At 33.4% G+C, this 19,804-nt stretch overlaps 1 protein-coding gene across 1 annotated transcript in view; it reads right to left on the reverse strand.

Annotated features, from left to right (window-relative positions):
- Positions 1–19,804, reverse strand: part of LOC129220266 (uncharacterized) — a 75,096-nt gene that overhangs the window by 15,888 nt on the left and 39,404 nt on the right. Inside the window, exons 7-14 of the mRNA XM_054854653.1 lie at positions 12,511–12,668; positions 10,034–10,148; positions 9,862–9,927; positions 7,768–7,842; positions 5,326–5,418; positions 3,265–3,543; positions 1,276–1,416; positions 1,147–1,179 (exon numbers count right to left, since the gene is read on the reverse strand). Coding sequence (XP_054710628.1) covers positions 1,147–1,179; positions 1,276–1,416; positions 3,265–3,543; positions 5,326–5,418; positions 7,768–7,842; positions 9,862–9,927; positions 10,034–10,148; positions 12,511–12,668 — 960 coding nt within the window. The remainder of the gene's footprint in view (positions 1–1,146; positions 1,180–1,275; positions 1,417–3,264; positions 3,544–5,325; positions 5,419–7,767; positions 7,843–9,861; positions 9,928–10,033; positions 10,149–12,510; positions 12,669–19,804) is intronic.

Consider the following 19,804-nt stretch of genomic DNA (forward strand, 5'->3'; position numbering starts at 1 on the left):
TATGTATCTCGTATAACTCAAAATTGGTATGCCCTAGAAAGTTGAAATGTGGTACGTAGACTCCTAGTGGGGCCTAGTTGTGCACCTTCCCTTTTGGTTGCATTCGGATGATACTATGGGGGTCTTTTGCCCCTTTTTGAGGGAAATCATTATTAATATCGAATTAAACTGAAGTGGTGTTATAATTTGTCGGACAGTTGGCAATATATCGCCAGTCTTTTGGTCGCCAAGTTTTGTCGCCAACTTGGCGACAAAATTTTACGATGTTTTTTTTTTTTTTTTTAAATTTGGTTTCAATATGGCCACTGTTGGTGATATTTAGAGAGTAAACAATTGAATCACATTAAGATTGCCAGTAATGGGGAAATGACATTAAATTGGAGTAAAAGGAAGTCATGTGATGCACACATCAGCTCGTTCATAGATAACTGTAAGTGTTTATTCGTTTGAAGTAGGTATAACCACAACCAGTGGGTAGCCCTTTTTGAGTCTACGGCAAACCATCGAGTTTGAAAAACGCGAACCGCGATTTTTCACATTCGCTAGTTTAGCATGGTGCCGATGATATCTTCTAGGAATTCTAGTTATTGTATTCAATTGCTTCCACAAAACAGGGAATTGTGGTACTTATTTACGATTTACTAATTTGCATTAATAATGAAGTGGGGAGCGGAGAAAGGTTTATTTCTATGACAACAAATATCAAAATAAAAAAAAATTAAACATTTTTTTAAATTTAATAAAAAAATCAACTGAGCGTAAAAATTACAAATAATTTCAATTACAGATTAAATTTGTAAAAAAGCTTTAAGTATTTATTTCTTGCATATTGATTTTAAATTGTGCCCTTAGAATACTTATAGAATCGTCAGCTAACTTTTTAAAAATATTTTTTTATTATTTTTTTATTTATATAGACTTCACTGACGAATTAATCAACATTTTTTGATAGCGTAACATATTGAAATGTAAAATATGTATTGAAAACCATTTTAAGATTGGAGAGTTCTGCTTCAGTTAGGTTAAAAGTTTTGATTGTGTTTTGATTTTTTAAAAATGATTTCGAAATGTATTGTATGCAAGATGTAACATAAACAACATAAAAATAAATCGTCCATATACGAACACCCGGCATTGAAAACTCACCACTTTAATAGCTTTTGCGTATTCAGGGGGAAACTGGAAAAAGAAAAACATTTTGTGAAATATTCCAATATACAATCCATGGAAAAAATACGAAATGAGCAAAATTTTGTTGCTTTAAAAATTACATACCCCTTCTTGAAATCCACTTTGAATAGATGTAATGATTGACGTCCATAAATAAGATGAAAAATCAGCAAATAATTCTGGTTTTAAAAAGTCGTTTAATAATTCCAAATTGCAATTCAAAAAGTTCATGAATTTATCAAAGCTCTAAAGGAAGAATTAAAAATATTTGTATTCATAGAAACATCTTTCAAGAAATGTGATAAATTTATGGAAGCAGAGGCTATAAAATAATAGTTTTGTATTCATTTATTGATTTTTTTCAACTAAATTAACAATAAAATTTGTCCATAAATTATCCTTACAATTTTAATAGTTTTAGAAATGTACCATATTAAGTTCAAAGATTTTTAATATGATAATTATTCATGCATATTTTTTTCTCTCACTGATGCAACTAGATGTATAAACCACTGAGTGGCACACCATCCAATTAATATTCATTTAATCTCCATCAAATCCATGCTGCCATGCTCAAATATATTGAGAAGCCTACCTTCTAAATACCGTAGAACTATAAACTTGATTCAGTACAATTGTATTTTTAGAAATCCTCCTAGAAAAAAAGTCTAGTGGTCTGAGGTCGGGTGATCGTCGTGACTGATCTAAACTCTAGAATAAACTATTTGCTCCAACTCGTCCAATCCATCTACTTGAAAAATTTTCATCCGAATATTGACGAACATTTAGGCACAAGAGAGGTGATGCTACGTCTTGCTGAAATATGACATCAGACGCCAAATGTTCCAAGTACACACTTGCATGGGGGCCCATATGGGGGGAGGGGGAGAATGGGGTTCAAGCCCCCTCTTAGAAATTAGAACTTCCTTGCTTTTGGTAATCTTTTCTTTGCAAAAATATAAAAACATTTCTTTTCCAGCCATTAATGAATAAGTTATTTAAAATGTCAAATTTAAATACAGTGAAGCACCGCTTATACATTTCTCTTTTATACGTTTTTATCAATTATACGTTTTTTAAATTGGTCCCTGTAGAGTCTACTATACATTAACCTATACCAATTATACGTTTTTTCATTTGTACGCTTTTTTCTCACAGTCCCTTCAAAAACTAATAAACGGTGCTTCACTGTAACTCGATTCTATACTGAAATCATTGTCCACGGGGAAAATCTCAGCCCCCGCCCCCCTTACAATTTTGCATATGGGCGCCCATGCACCCTTTGCAACATATCCAGGGAAACATCACCGTAAACAGTATACTAATAGAAAAATAATGGACCAATAATGTAACTGTGCATGGGTCCGCATCACTGGTTAAAATTAGGACAACATATTGAGACTGTCATGCTTACTAAAGTTACCCTTTTAAGTTGGCTCGAGTCGAAAAATCGAAAATATCCCCCAGTCATATGACATGACAAGACTTAATGATTCGAGCAATACTAGGTTGTTTGATGTGTTTTCTACAGATTTTAAAATTAAATAAAATTCTCCAACAATCATTTTCTCTAAGTGGTTCAAATATTTTTGCACTCATATTTTAACGTTTTCAAAAGTTGAATTGATAATGGTCAAGTAAGGATAAGGTATTTGCATTGCGAACAAACATTAACATATTCATTTATTTTTGATTTTGCAAAGAAAAAAAATGGCTGCGATATAACGATAGTCATGTTAAATGACAACAGAATAGGACTCCTTCTACTTTTGTGTGCGTTTATCATAACTAAAATTTTTAATGCAGATTTTATCACAGGCATATGTTTATACAAATGTTCGTGGGGAGGGTCGGGAGGACTGGGACTGCACTGCATTTATGCCAAAATAAAATGTGAAAAATTATTCCTAGCTTGCCTAGTAGATGTATCAGCAAAAGTCTGAAATTGCTACTCCTCCTACCGTTTCCTTTAGAAATAATTTTTCACATTTTATTTTGTACAAATGCAGGTGTGTCTTGTCCCCCTCAGCTTTCCCGAACGGATGTTTATAAGGTATCAAAATTTAAACTTGCATAATATAAAATACACTTTACCTGATGAGGATTTTGTGATTGCAGCCAGGAATACAACGGTTTCTCAAGTTGCATTTGGATGCTTGTGACGGCTAAGTTCAGTAGCTTAAAAGCTATGTTCTGGAGATGAGTGTTCATGGATTGATGAATGAGATTTAGTATCCTCAGTACTTGTTCTTTCAAGGAAGCATTGGTAATGTCTCCTTTTAAGACGTTCGTGGAGACAGACCATTGCATCAACTCCGGCAGATCGATGAGGTATTGACGTATATGCTCGATACTGTTCGCAATTATGCAGGCCTAAAATATGCAGGGAAAAAAGGGTTTAGATCTAACAGTAGGGTAACAGCACCAGACAAGGGTCCAGTAACAGATAGTTATAAGTTTGGATTCAAATAATAAGAATTTTAGGCGGGTAAAACTGATGTTGCTGTGATCCATGAAAACGGTGAAACCATTAACCATCTAGTGTTGATCACAGGGTTGGTCGGATTGGACCCAATGGGTTTTTTGAAAAAACCATTTAAAAAAACCCATTATTTAGCCCATTTTTGGGTTTTTTAAAATTTTATGAGATGTTTTTAAAAAACTAATTAATTCAAATACTTTCACAATTTAAACTTCTATTTTATTTGTTCTTCACCACAGACAATGGACATAAAAAATGAATTTTGAACTTTAATAGTATTTCTTAAATCTTAACGGCATTAAAAAAATACTTCAAAGATTTAAAAAATATATATATTTAACTTTTACCTTTAACTGGTCAATAAATAACTAAAATTATCTAAGTCCTGTCCCGTCTGATTTTCTCAATATTTGTAGATTGTACAGAGGAAACTACTCTAGCTAAAAGGCTTTCATGTGAATTATTTTCTTCAATCAAACACATCGCAAATTTTGAATAAACAAGGTATATTTTTTTAGAAATTAACAGGTTTTACAAACTGTGGGACAGAAAACAGAATAGGATGTACTGTATTTTCATTATCTTACGAAAAAGTTAAATATTTCTTACTGTGTACACAGAAATAGAAATACAGGCAACATAAAATTCAAAAAAATGTCTTGATTAAGCTAGGATTCAGTAAATAGGGATTTAAACTACTTGAGGTTCTACAGTAGTTTTGCATAACAAAATGAAATACAATAAAGTAAAATGCAAAAAAAAAGTGCTAATTAAAAACGAACAATAGATTTTATCACTCAAGAAGTAACTTTGTCTTAACTGTTGGTAATCATGGAAACTAAAAATTCGTAAACTTCACCATTCTTGGGTTTCGTCAATCTTTTATATTCCTCTTCAGAAAACGCTGAATTTTAACTAGTTTTATAGCTTTTATTGCTCTAAGACAATTTTTGCGCTTTGTCCATATACTCACGTTACAATATGCTACAAGTACCCCACATTTTCCCTACAAAAAGACAAAAAAAAAACACATTTCTTTTTTTAAAAAACCCAGCTTTAGTTGGGTTTTTTTGGGTTTTATTAAAAAAACCCAAAAAACCTTGTGTCCATGGGCTTTTTTAAAAAAAACCCGGATTTTTGCCAACCCTGGTTGATCAGAGTGAATTTTATGAGCAGTTGTATTTACAAGGCAGTGGTGGAAGGTTATGAACTGTTACTTTGAATTCAGCTGGTGTTTCATGTTCATTTGGATTTAATAAGGTTTTAGTTCTAAAAATAAATAACGTTTGCACATTTTGAAGAGAAAGGGGGAATTCTGTCCATGACTCATCCTTTCCTCAACCTATCTGTTACTGGGTATCGTCAGATTTTTCGGTATCTATTACTGGAGGTCGGACCTTTTCTTAAAATTGAGCAAATAATTATAGAATTAACTAATTTAGGGGATCCAGAAGTAGCCAAACATTAGATGAGATGTAGTTGCATGACGGAAAAATAGTTTTAAAAGCCTAAATGCATTAAAACGCTCAGAAAATTGAGTTAACTTGAGAGCGATGTCTAAAGCATGTATGATACTAATGCCGTTACCCTAATTTTTTTCAATTCATTAATTTTGCTTACATTTTCTATAATAACTGTCGAGAATAAGTTTCATGAAAAGCAGAATTACTTACTTTCTTCGTATAGTCTAAATCTTTCATCTGTAAATTTTTTTGCTGCCTGTTCTCCAGCGCTTCTGCACATATTTTCGCACCATCGCATACGATCTATAATTTTAAGAAGAGGATATTAATTTCATGATTTCGAAAGAATACTGCCAAAGCGCAGTATCTGCAATTTTTTTATTTTATTTTATTTATTTTTTTATTTATTTATTTTATTTATTTTATTTATTTATTTATTTATTTTATTTTATTTATTTTTATTTATTTTTTTTTTTTTTTGCACTTTTTGGTGCTGGTTTCCGCTGAAAATAAAGCACGAAAAGAACGCCAAATTCGCTCATTTCCCTATCATTAGTATGGACTCCTAAAACAAAACAGCTTTTCTTCAAATACTTCGAAACCTCACTTGTATTGATACTGCACTTTACCTTCCATGGCCGAACTTCATTAGGTTACTACTGATGTCATTTTCAAAACATTTATTTTTTTCATTTATATTTTTTTATGTATTTTTTCGATAAAAAAATGGTATAACGAAATGTAAAAGTAAATATCGTAACAGAACTTCTTTGTTTATTCATCGTGAGTTGAGACAAACGCTCGTTCAACAAGTAACTTCTTCTTTTTTGCTTTTCCTTTCGTTCTTTCTTTCTTCTTTTTTAAAAAATTGCAAATTGCATAGTTTAATTTTTAAAATAATATATATTACCTACAGTAAAAACTTTAAACCCAAAAGAGAACTTTTTAAAGTAGTTTTCTAAACATTGCAACATTAACTTTAAAATTTCTTTCTCTTTATGGATGAAAAGAGTGATTTAACTTTTATTTAAAAAATACTTGTATCCATTTCCCTTAATAAAAATAAATTATCTTATCATTTCTATATTTTAAATAGTTTGGTCATTAAAAAAAATACTTATAAAAAATAATACCTAATATGGTAAAAAAGCGTTTTCAAAATTGCATGATTTATTTTTTTAAATAATGCATATTATCTACAGAAAATCCCCAAAGTAGAAATCCCCCAAGAAGTTAATAATTGTTGAATTTGTATAACACTATTTTGCACCAATGCCTAATCCAGCGATTACGTTACCTCGATTTGTGTTTTTTTTTGTAAATGCTACGTCACAAAGATACATACAGGTAATCATCGAATTTGACACAAATATAAAAGCGATACACTACGTATAACTGTGTATAAATGTGAATCTTTACCACGAGAAGATTTCCCTTCCCTTCAGCATAATGTCTAAATTTTAGAGGTGGGAGATAACTAAATGTAGATGCGTCATCTCTGGATGGTTAAGCCAGTTATGTCATTTTGTAGGGGAAAATGATGGTTGCGTATTAGGTACATGTTTACCGATAGTCATCATTTCCATAGAGTGGATAGAGGTGAATGCGGAGTGTCAAGTGTCTCCACGTTTCAAAAAAAATAACATAGTATTTCTTTTTAGTAAACTTTTCTCTTTTTTTTTCTTTCTTCTTGTTTTTTTTATTTTATTTTATTTTTTCTTTCTTCTTGTTTTTTTTTTTATTTTTTTTTTTATTTATTTATTTATATTTTTTTTTTTTTTTTTTTTGGCCTCTGTTGATGATTTTTGTTTTAAGGGGAGTCAGTACTCCCTATACCGTCAATGTTAATTTGCACAGGTTCATGTACCTTTTTCTGAAAATCTATTGAAGAAACAGTTATGAAATTTTTTTCTGTACCTTAAGTAGACTCTTTTCTCTATACTGAAGTAAAATTTTTACAGAAAGAAAGCTTAGTTGTTCTTAAAAAAAATTCTAACGTGTAAGTCACTATTTTTTTTCAAAAAATGCCATTTTGCAACACGAAATCAGCTCTATAAAAAATGTTTTTCAAATATGAGATAAATTTTACTTCAGTATATGCAATTTGATGTATGGAATAGGTGGTAAAAATTTCAAAGCCTGACACAATTTAGTTTCTGAGGAAAAGGAACATTTAATTTCAAATATACCATTTCGAGATATTGCAATTTAAAGGGGAAAATCATAAATCATCAAAACAGGTTTGCATTTTTTTAAAGTTTATTTTAGCTTACTTCTAACATGAGCACGATCAAGAAGTTTGTATCATTAAAAAGGTATTAAAATGGAGTTTCAAAATATATAAAAATCAAAAAATCGAATTTTTGAAAGTATGATTTTTTTTAATCACTCACATAGTCCAACGCTTTTAGAGAAAAATCAAGTCGGCATATAAAATAATGTTTTATTTGTTGCTTTCGACATTGGTTAAATTTTTTGGATTAAAATTAATTTTTGCTATAAAATTGTGTAAAAATTATGGAATAGGGAACTCTTTATAAACTTAAACAGCTGTGAGAGTTCAAATTGACACAGCGAATCTCAAGAAAATAAAACGTACTGAGAAAACTGAAACTACAAAAACTATTTCTTTGTATTGCCTGTAAGACTTACATCGGTAAGTTTAACCAGAAAAGCGATTTGCAGCTCCTCGTCGTCAATTTCCATATGCTTCCATTCGTCGATTATCTACTGAAAAAAAGAAAAATTTAACCAACACATTCACATGTTTTAAAGTTCAAATGAATCATTAAATACACAAAATGAAAATTGAGAGGAATTGCGTCCCATCAAATAAAGTTAAATACGGTGAACATGAAAATGGTTAAAATGGACAATCAGCAAACAAGAAGCAATACTGGCGGTACAGACAAATGTCGAGATTTTATTTTTTAATGTTGAGATGGTCTTTATTGTGGTACAATAACCTTTTAAGCCCTTTTCCATGTACTAAATACTTTAGGATTATTTTTATAAACACTTAGTGATAAAATACTACCACATAATGTCTCAAATAACTCACAAACTCGTTGTTAAACATTAAATTTGTGTTCGTATGAAAATTTAATAAATGTTTCACAATTAACTTTAAAAGTTATCGAACTGCCTTTATGATATGCCTTATGTTCGATATGTCATTTTGACTTAGGATTAATTTCCAATATAATAATTTTCATTTCAAATTATGTTTTGGTTCATGTGAAATTTCCTCATGAATAATAGCTCGACCGTATCTTTCTATCTATGTATGTCACTCGAAGTCCTCCAGAACAGTAGCGATTTGCGGGTCGAACCAGATATAAAAAAAATTACAATTTTATGAGGATCACGGATAGCCCAGTCTCAACTTGGTACGATTTTAATTAGCGGACATATCAATTAAAACTTCAATTAACATTCTTTCACTAACGTAACTTGGAAAATTGTAATGATTTTCGTAACATGTTAATTATGATGCCGTGAAATAACAACTAGTAATTTTTAAACTATTAAATTTTTTTCTTGTGCTACGATACACTACAGTATTTAAAAGTTATTTTACATCTTATTTCTCTGCATTCAAAGTGACTCTAAGCGGCAAAAAAAAAAAAAAAAAACATGTACTGGGTTCGCTAATAATTTATTTTAATTGAAGTTCATAATAATTATTTCCTAATATTGGATGGCTATACTGTACTTTAGGTGTTTTACTTCAGTTTTCTGCTAGTCGATGCAATAACATTACCAAACAATTAGTGACGCAGCTCAAAACGGAATTTTTTTATCAAAGTTACCGAGAATGACTGTAATGAATACAGTAGACCCTCGTTTTACGCGGGGGTTACGTTCCACGGAAATGACGCGTAAATTGAAACCGCGTAAATTGAAACCTAATACTAGTGTTAAAATAGGGGTTTGGTTCCGTAGATGATAAAATGCTTCAATCCTGGGATGACTAATTGTATAATAAGTTTAATGTGTACTTATATCGACTTTTATGCATAACATGCATAAAGAAAACATAAATTAATATCGTATGCTGTTTATAAAGAGGAGCTGGTTATGATAGTCTTTTGGCAGTCATTAAGAATTTTTCTCTGTAATTCTTTGCACAGCATTAACGCATCCATGATCAATTGCATCATTTCCATGATAGAATCTTCCTTCACTAACAAATCAGAAGGATTATTTCTATTGTCTAGGAATGGCTCAAAATTTTCAAATTGTACGTTTTTGGTTGTGCGTCACCAACGTCGGCATCCTCGTTGCTTTTGTCCTCCTTTGTCCCTCCTAAAAGCTCTTCTCCCAGTGAGTTCTGTGTGTGAGTTTAGTAACTTTGCTTCTGGAAAGAGCTCTGGAACCAATCGCATAAAATGTCTCCAGTGGCCCAAGCTCGATTGTTCGCACGCCAAAATGCAGTTGATTACGCGTAATCTGCAATCTTTAGGAGTTCGGATTTTAAAACAGGGGAAAATTTTATCTGTTTGCATTGCCGTATCCGCGTAAAACCGTAACTCATCCGCGTGAAATAAAATAAAAGTGTCAAATCTTAAACCGCGTGTAATTGAAACCGCGTAAAATAAACCCGCATAAAATGAGGGTCTACTGTATTTCAAAGAAATAAGGAGCACAGATAAAAGAGTTCTGTATTTAATGAATACGCTCAAAGTTTGAGATGCTCTTATCAAAGAATTCAGTAAGAGTAAAAACATGAATGTTTCACAATACCGTGCAGAAACAATTGAGGACAATAACGGAAGAGCTGTAAATCTTTTCTTCCGAATGAATCGTGTCCTAAAAGAATAAATTTAAAAAAAAAATCAATGATTTATTAAAATTCATAAAGTGATTATACAATAGTGTGTTAGAAAAGAATTTATGGTTCCATCATGTTTTTTACCTTCAATTCACATTCAACTGCTCTTTTGATACGATGATGACACTCAGATTTTAACACTTGAAGCAAGTGCATGAATACCTCCGAAAACAGGCTGTTGTATGACTGTAATGACAATCTAAAAAGAAATCAATGTTGTATTAGAATGGATCAAAACATATTGTAAATTCCTAAAACATAATAAATATACAGGGTGTTCCGTTTTACTCTGCAAGACCTTTATTTTCGCAACCGCTAGTCCTAGATGTATACTTCTAATTGTAAAAATGTTCAAAAGCAGATGCTGAGTTAAGATATTGAAACTTTGAAGCAAAAATGAAAATGAGCCAAAAAATACAAAATTTAACTTTTTATACGGTCCCCAGGTCCCCTAACTAGAGCGTTGAGAAATAATCTTCATTGAAAACTATTACTGACACAAAAAACTTGACATTCGTACGACCAAAACTAAAGGAGATATTCGAGTTTAAAGTTTTAAGGGACCATATAAAGGATAAGATTGGAACTAATCACCCTTTCAGAGGAATGACGGGTTGTCGAAGTAAATAAAATAATTATTTATATTTTTCATTGTTATTCCAAAATAAATGCAAATGTTATGCCATGATAACATGATACGCAAAAGCACACTGCAAAACCTTGAACAATTTGGAAAATCACACTATATGCACACATATAATTTTAAACCCTTGTAAACCGCTCTATTTTCCCCCAAAGGCGTTATTGATGGCGAGTGTAAAGCGGTGTAAGTCACAAAACGCTGCGTTTCATAGCTCGGTGAATATTGGTCGTACAAGTGTCAAACGTTTTCTTTTTGGAATGATTTTTCAATGGAGAAAATTTCACTAAATGTAAGTAAGGGGACCTGGGGCCCGTATAAAAATTTAAATTTTGTATTTTTTGACTAATTTTTATTTTTACTTCAAACTTTCAATATCTTAAATCTGCACCTGATTTTGAACATTTTTACAATTGGAAGTATACATCTAGGACTAACTGTTGCGAAAATGAATGCCTTGCAGGTTAAAACGGAACACCCTGTATATGTACCTCGGAGCAAAAACAACTAGTGTCAGACTTTGGCCAAATTTAGTTTTTGAGAAGGATCTGTTTACGAAGTAGAAAATCATTTACCATTGCCCTAATGACTTGTTTTTCAGTAATCAGTATTTTCATTTCGAGATAATGCAACTGAAGCCTCTTGTTACTCAAATGTAATTAAACGAATTACGAATTAGATGTATATTTCTAATGTAACATGAGACAATGTTCTCTTGAAGTGTTCAAAGCTTCTCTGGGTCTTAAATCAGATAGAACCAGAAAAAAAAATAAGAAATTTTCCGACCACTTTTCTCAAAATTGGTATTTTTGACTTGCTCCAATATCAGGGGCGTGCACAGGAATTTTGGGGCTCGTCACAAATGACTTTTACGCCCCCCCCCCTCTACAAATTGTTTACCCCTACGTCCCTACATACATTTCAGCCCTCATTTTAAAAATCTCGGGCTCTCTTCAAGCTCGTTTCCGGGCCAACATGTGTCCCTTCTGTGTACGCCCCTGTCCAATTTACAAACCACTGAGAGATAACAAGTACTATAAATGCATAAATTGAATGAGTATACTAAAAAAACTGCAGTATTACTAGAAAATCTCTACTAAACTGATCTTCCTTAATGGTTGATACACTACAAAAAAAAAAAAAAAAATGCAGTTACTACTAAAAAGTCTCGAAGAAACTGGACTTCCATAAAGTTTTCTAGTCACGGTACAACTTCCACTTAACGCTGTCAATTTGCTTGAAAAGAAGCTGTATTATTACTGGAAATGTTTATGGAATTCCAGTTTCCAAGAGATCTTCCAGTAGTACTGCAGTTTGTTTTATTTTTTACAGTGTAGTAAAGATACAGCTTCTTCGTAAGCAGTGCTACTTAAGAAGGAGCTGTATCGTTATTTGACAAGTTTATGGAGTCTCAGTTTTCTAGGAATTTTTTAGTAGTACTGCAGATTTATTTATTTATTTATTTTTTACAGTGTAGTAACGATGCAGCTTTTTCTTAAGTAATATTGTAACGATACAGCTTTTTCTTATGTAAAGTTGCTTAAGAAGGAACTACGTCATTTCGTGAAAAGTTTATCGAATCCCAGTTTCTTAGAGAATTCTAGTAGTACTGTTGCACACATAAAATACAAACCTGCTCAGTTACTCCGTTCGAGGACTGCAGTGTCGTGCTTTTTAGCACTCATCAGTCCGGAATAGGAAGTAACTGAGATTCCGGGCTGATGAGCACTAAAAAGCACGAAACTGCAGTGTTCGGGTGAAACAACTGAGCTGGCGGGGTATTTTATGTATTTCTGCCTTAGCCCTGGCTTTAGGGCTAAAATCATTCTACTTCTTTTGATAAATATTTCAATGAAATTTCTCCTCCCTCCCGCAAAGAAGTATATATATACTTAAAAGAAGCAGGTGTCGTTCAACTCACCTCTTCTCAGAAGACGTGAGGAGATGAACTAACTTTTTGAGCTGAAGATAAAGGGCGTGAGATAAAGCACAGCTGTCTCGGATATTAACATGGAAGCTCTTATGACTCGTCTGGTAAGCATCCATGAATTCCATTATTAGTTGGCACAATGGGTAAAGCTGGGAAAAGGACATATAGCTTTCATTTGATTTTTCAATGGAATAAAAATAAAAAGAAACCTTTAATTTGTGTCAGACAAATTAAAAGTCTCGCAATAGATAAATACATAACACAGGCAAAATGGTTCCGTGTTTCATTTGACCTTATAAAATGAAATAAAAATCTAAATAAACTCTGAATTTGCGTTTGACAGATTAAACGCTTCACAATCAATAAACATTTTACACAGGAAAAAACAGTTCTCTGTATCAATCGGCCTTATAATGAAATAAAAATATTAAAAAACTCTGAATTTAATTTTGCAAATTAATTGTTTCGCAATCAATAAATACTCCCCGGAGTAGAATGTTTCATTATACACTCAAGGCAAAGAAACGGTTCTGTGTTTCATTTGACATCATGAAACACAGCTAATCATAACTAAAGCTCTGAACTGGGAATTCTGAATAGTTGCCACTGGCTACTGAAGTCACAAAAATGGTAGACATTTTTTTCACTTTTGGTAGCCATAGTTTAAAAAAGTATGTACGCAGCGCAAAAAGTAAATAACTTATTCTCTATTTGTAATATTAACATCAAATTAAAACCTGCACAAACAAACATTAAGCAAAATTTCACGGGACATACTTTTTAGGATTAAGATAGAAGCATACAACAAAAGAAAATATTTTACAAGTTTTAAATACACTAGAAACGTAGATAATGTTTAACAAATAAGAGAACTTAAACATGCTTTGGTTTATTCATGACCCCACTTGATTCTTATAGGCTGTGGCAATCGCTGAAACCCATGGCAACAAAGATGGCGCTACAAGGCACCCCTGTTACCATTACTTTGCCATTGATTGGTAGATGCAGGGGTTCCCTGTGGCGCCTCTTGCGGTCAAAATGAGCGACGTCCAATCAAAAATAAACAAACTTTGAAATACTGACATTGATTGGTGGATGTATGAGCTGCATTGAAACGTTGACATTGATTGGTGGATGCATGAGCTGCATCGGTTTAACACAGAAAAGTCAAAAATTGTCAAGGCCCGTAAGCGTAAGCGGAAATTTAGTGGGGCCGTGGTTTATTTATTAGTTAGAAAATTTCTATCACCTGACACGATTGGTTTTCAGGGAATTTGGAATTGTAAAAGGTCGCAAAAGCAAAGCATGTCCCGATCGAAAAAAACGAAACATATTCAATTACGAGTAGATGTGAAAGTATCAGGGATTATTGATTTTTTTTTTTTTTTTGATTGAAACTATTCGATTTGGTCTGAAATGAACAAAGAAAAAAATATAATTGAACAAAATCAAAATATAATAGCAGTAAAAATAATAATAAACACATAGTCGCCATTTTTGGTGACAGGGATTTCATTCTTCGGTAGCCGTTTTCAATGAAATGGTCACCAGTTAGCGACTGGCGACTTCACTTAGAACGGAATAAAAATCTAAAGAAACATTGAGTGTGTATTAGACAGTAAATAAAGAACGGAGAAACGCAATAACACAAGAAAAACGATTTCATGTTCAATTTGCTATTACAGTCGGACCCCGATTCAACGAACCTTAACGAATTTCGCGATTTAGCGAATTTTTCTTCTTCCCCGACTAAAACGAAGGCAAAAATACCGAATAATAAACCCCGAATTAACGAATTGTTTTAACAGCCGAAAAATAAATTGTGTTTTGCTTAATTTGAGTTAGGAAATATTGGAACATTTTTCATATGTTAAATCCATACTGTCCGAAGCAGAAAAAGACTTTTCTTGGAATCAGCAATTTTTGACGGGCGAGGGGACAACCAACGAATATTGATTCTGATGCAGAAAGCGATAATGAAACTCCCATTAAAACTTATTTTTTCAAATGCTTTACATGGCCTGTAAACTGAAAACATATCTCATGCAGCAGGCTGCAAATGACACAGTATTTTCTTCTCTCCATCAAGTCGAAAGAGAACTATTTCGAGTCAAGTATCAAGGAAATTGTCAAACATATATTACTCAGTAGTTTAAAATTGTGTGTGATAAGTCGTAAAATGCTGAATAAAAAAGTGTACACTTTTTAACTATGGATGTTTTTGCGCAGTTGCTAATTAGGGGTTTAAGATGAAGTGCCTGTAAAAAAAAATTAATTTGAATTTTGGCATCTTGAATTCAAATTATGTTTTTCGCAATCACGAGTGTGTATATGTAGGCGTGTGTGTTTGTGTGTGGGGGTATGCGTTTGTGTGTAGGGGTTATGTGTATGTGTGTGTAGGCATGTGTGTTTGTGTCTGTGTGCTGGCATAAGTGGGTGGGTAGTTGTGTGTATATGTGTGTGTATGTTTTTGTGTGTGTATGTGTGGGTGTCTGTATGTATGCGTGTGTGTATGTGTTTGTATGTGTGTTTGTGTATGTGTGTGTAGGTGTATGTGTGTGTATGTGTTTGTGTGTGCTGTGTAGTTGTGTATGTATGCGCGTGTGTGCTGGCATAAGTGTGTGGGTAGTTGTGTGTATGAATGTGTGTGTGGGGGGGGTATGTGTATGTGTGTGTAGGCATATGTGTTTGTGTCTGTGTGCAGGCATGATGTGTGGGTAGTTGTGTGTATGTGCGTATGTTTTTGTGTGTGTATGTGTGGGTGTCTGTATGTATGCGTGTATGTGTTTGTATGTGTGTAGGTGTATGTGTGCGTATGTGTTTGTGTGTGTGCACGTGTGTTTGTGTAGTTGTGTATGTATGCGCGTGTGTGTAGGACATGGATGCAACCTGGAGACAGCTTTCGCTTTAGGAGCAGCATCGTGAAGAGTCGGTCGACGGTGATGCTGCAGTGGGTGGCGGTGGGAAAAATCAAAGGAACGTCAAAAACAGTCAAGTGAGAACAATGAGCAATCGTGATTGCTCAAAAATTTCACACCCCGATATTACGAATAGCCCCGATTTAACGTATAAAAGTTTCAGTCTCGTTCATTTGTCAAATCGAGGTCCGACTGTATATTCCCTTTAAGTCGACGGACAAGTCATCCAAAGGTGTATTAAAGCAACTCGTAGGCCAAATTTTAAAATTCAGTCTAGATTTTTAAAAATTAAATATTTTGAACCCTTTTGATGATTTCTTTCTCAAATTTTCCATAAAACAGCTTTATTGGATTGCATGAAAACAATCATGCCCCATTCTGCTCCAGAAACGCTCGAACAAACTCAAATTAAGGCAGTCAGAATCAAATGGATGTAAGTGGACTTTTTTTGAGTTTTGAGTGATGCGCAAAGACGGATACAAGGGAGGGGCAGTAGAGGGGGCGATAGCCCCTCCTTTGCGGATCCCAGCGCAGCATTTTGCCAAATTGAGGTCCTTAAACGAAAGTGCAGGCCATCTTTGATAAACTCAGTTCTAATCTCCCTGCTGAAAACTTCTTGGAATCGAAGTTTCAAAAAGACAATTAAAGACGATCTTGGGCGATGTTATGCGAAGGAATTTGGAGGCCTTCACCCGGGAATTTTTCAAAATTTAAGTCTTAAGAATTCGATCGTAGACATCTCAGGTACTGAGTGTTAGGGGAAGGAATGGGTTCATTGACTTTTCTGATTCCTTCGGTAATTTTTGGTGCCTAATGTTCCAAAAAATGCAGTACTAGATGATTTTTCGATGATGTTTGGTGGAGGGCGAAGGGAGAGAAGGAGTTTCAAAACATTCTTCCAGAAATTTTAAGAGATTAAATCCCTAAAATGCAATTTTAGAATACCTCTCACACAGAAAAAAAGGGAAAAATAAGTTCGAAGATCTCCTTGGCTAAATCTCTATATATTGTTTTAAATAAATATTCTCCCTCCCCCCTCCTCCAGCTGGTGTGAATCAGATTCGTAGTAAGAGGTCAGGTAAAAAACAATCGCCCCCCTCCTTGAACAATTTCTGGATCCGTCTTTGGTGATACGCGTGCGAAGTTCAAACCATAGGTTTGAAAAGTTTTTCTAAATCATGCAGTACAGAAGCACTTTCCATGATTACTAATACAGTGAAACCTGTGTAAGTTGACCACCTGCTATACACTACTTTAGTGGTCAACTTAAACAGGTAGAGGTGGTCAACTTACACAGTTTGATTCACATGATAAGGGCTAATTCCGTGCCTGAGAAAAGCGGTCAACTTAGACGGGTGGTCAACTTACAATTGTGGTCAAGTTCACAAGTTTTACTGTACCGTCTATTGCCTTAAAACAGAGGAGAGTTTACCCAACCATTTTTACTAACTGCCAGTAAATTTTCAATTTAGCCACTTGCACCCCTTTTCTCTTCAATGCGCTTCAATTATTGTGTGTTGTTAATTCTTGAAAAGCATGTGAAGTTTGTGGACCACTTTTTTGGATAACAAGCAGGGCACAATTAAGATATCAGCAGGCCGCTTTTGCGGGGGCCCCTCCATAGTCAAACCTTATAATTTTAGCCATTGGCTAAAACAGGTTTAGCCATTTGGCGGCCCCTAAAACGTGATTGGTCCTAGGCCACGGCCTAGTTTGCCAATTTAGTAATCAGGTCCTGATAACAAGTGCAGTAAATCAGCATCAAGAGCTGAGATTTCTCAAAATGAATATCTTCAGTAATTTCGTAAGCACTCATCACTTCAGTGAATTTCGCGACGCAGTACTTCTATTTAAAAAATAAATGTAAACACACTACATTAAAATCTAGAACTCGGTAAAACCTTTTCTTTTATCATTTTTTTATCCTCGTTATTTTTATCAGTTTGAATTAAATGTGAAAAATTGTGAGAGCAAAGAGAAAAAAAAAAGAAGAGAAATCTTATGAAAACGCATCATCTCCTGCGAAATAGATAGCCATAAATAATCGCCCACACTCTTTACTTATCTATCATTTTCGGGAAGGTCAAGTTTACATATGTGTTGGCAATCTTCAGATGATGGCGGGAAATGTTCCGATAAAGTGGGTAAATATTTAATCGGAACTGTGACTCGAGCTCTCAGCTTCCGATACTTTTTCTGAGAGGAGTTACATGTTACGTTAATGTACAAAATGCATTTAAAAAAATCATAAGTATTTCAATTTTTTTTATTACTTAATTTTTGTTGTATTACTGAATTTTGTTGAATTCGAAATGAAGTAAATTATTGCAGCATCTCACTGCTATAGTTATTTTTTTAGGCTCTTCATTAAAGTCATTAAACGGAAAAATGATTATTTTGCTCAACACATCATACTTAATTCCATAAAAATATTTAAATTTAAAAAGGTAAAGAACAAAATTTTGTAACTTAAAAAAAAAACCTTTGTCTGATTTCTTAAACAAGAAATAAATTTTGTTCATTAAACTACAAATAATTATTTTTTTAATAAAATGCATTAGCTGTGCCAAGTAGTACAAATGGCAACCAACTTTTCGGTGAAAATGGCTCATAAGATCATGCAGAGATTCCCAATCTTTTTAGTTGTGTGGCCCTCCAGTTTTGTGGAAAACACCATTGAGACCCACTAATATATATTACTTGCACAGTCGAAATTTACTTTTTGACGAAAGAGGAGAAGTATCTGCTTTTCTGCTCATATAGCTGTCCTTAAGTGTAAAAGTCATCAAAATAAAAGCTGCATGGGATTTTCTGTTTTTCCTCTACGAGGGATTTGATATCTGGATTAAAAATGGATAGTTTTAGTCTGAAATAATCCGCACCATTCGATGCACTTCTAGAATACTTTTTTTTTAAAAATGCAATGAAAAGACTCATTCTAATAGATAGGTTGTCGAAAAGCCCCTGAAGTGTCTTAATTCATTGGTTAGTCATGCCAGTTCAACAAAGGAGGAACGTTTTTAACTTGAAGCTAATACTAGTTTCTTTGAGAGTTATCTTTAAAAGAGTTTGATTCATTAGATTTCATATCCAATAATAGGGAAAAATTCAAAAGAAATATTTGAAAATCTTAATCCTAAAGTTCCTTACTGGCTAAAAGCAAGGGAGAGCTTTTGAGTGACGGTACGTAAGTGAATTATCGCAAATAAACTGAAATCTACTAATTTTGGGAGACCCCAAGAATCTTAGTGTTTCAGATTCTTGACCAGTGACCGAGGCCCAGTAAGGGCCTGTTCGGGGCCCACTTGTGTGCCGCGGCCCAAGGGTTGGGAACCGCTGATGTAGGGTAAAGTGCATTGATGCTGGCACTCAAACAGCAGCTCCTAAAGCTGGCAGAATTAAATGAAATAATCATTTTAAGCCTTAACAGTTTTCTAAAATAATTTGGAACGAGCCTTCCGTTCTTCTCAAAAAGAACAACTCATTCTCATTTATTTTAGAAAATTGGTGTAATTATTTAAATATTTGATAAAGATGTCAGCTTTAGGAAATGTTTTACGGTTGAGTATAGTTCCTGTTCTTAGATGTTTCCAAAAATCATGATCCTCGTTTTTAGCTATCTTGAAATTAATTGTGCAGAAATTCATGGTTCTCGTCCTTAACAATCTTTCTACTACGCACTAGTTCTTACGCTGACGCCAATTTTTCCCATCTGTTTCATCCCATCAAATAAGGTCTTTAATAGATTCCCTTGTTTCAAATGCAGATCAATAGTTTTTGGTTTTACGTATATAAGAACAGAACAATACGAAACAAAAACTGGCAGTAAAGACATATTGTTAGTTAAAAAATTTGTTTTGATGCTTATATGCATTATTTATAGCCTACGTCACTCTGTAAGAAGGTCCTTTTATTTAGAGAATGAATTTTTCTCATATATAATAATATATTCCTGATATTTCGCGGAACATATAAACATATTAAATCCGCTCCCTCTCTCCTAATATCAGTACGGATTGCAAAAATGGATGTTTTCTGTTCTTAACAGCTTTGTAATAATGCATTGCAAAAATTTATGATTTTGGCCCTGAACAATCTTTTGATTACCCATTGCAAAAATTCGTGGGCCACATCCTTAACAACCTTCTCAGTAAAAATTGAAAAAAAATTCACGATCCTGTTGTTACATATTGCGATAACACCGTTCTTAAAAATATTGTTGTTACACATTTCAAAAATTCATACGACTCGTCTTCAAAAATCTTGTTAGCACTTCTTCATTAACTTTATGAAGTACAGTAAAACCTGTAAAGTTGACCACCCTTGTAAGTTGACACCCTGTCTAAGTTGACCGCTATTTTCAGGCA

This window comes from Uloborus diversus, chromosome 1 (assembly GCF_026930045.1).
Source record: "Uloborus diversus isolate 005 chromosome 1, Udiv.v.3.1, whole genome shotgun sequence".
Taxonomy (NCBI): domain Eukaryota; kingdom Metazoa; phylum Arthropoda; class Arachnida; order Araneae; family Uloboridae; genus Uloborus; species Uloborus diversus.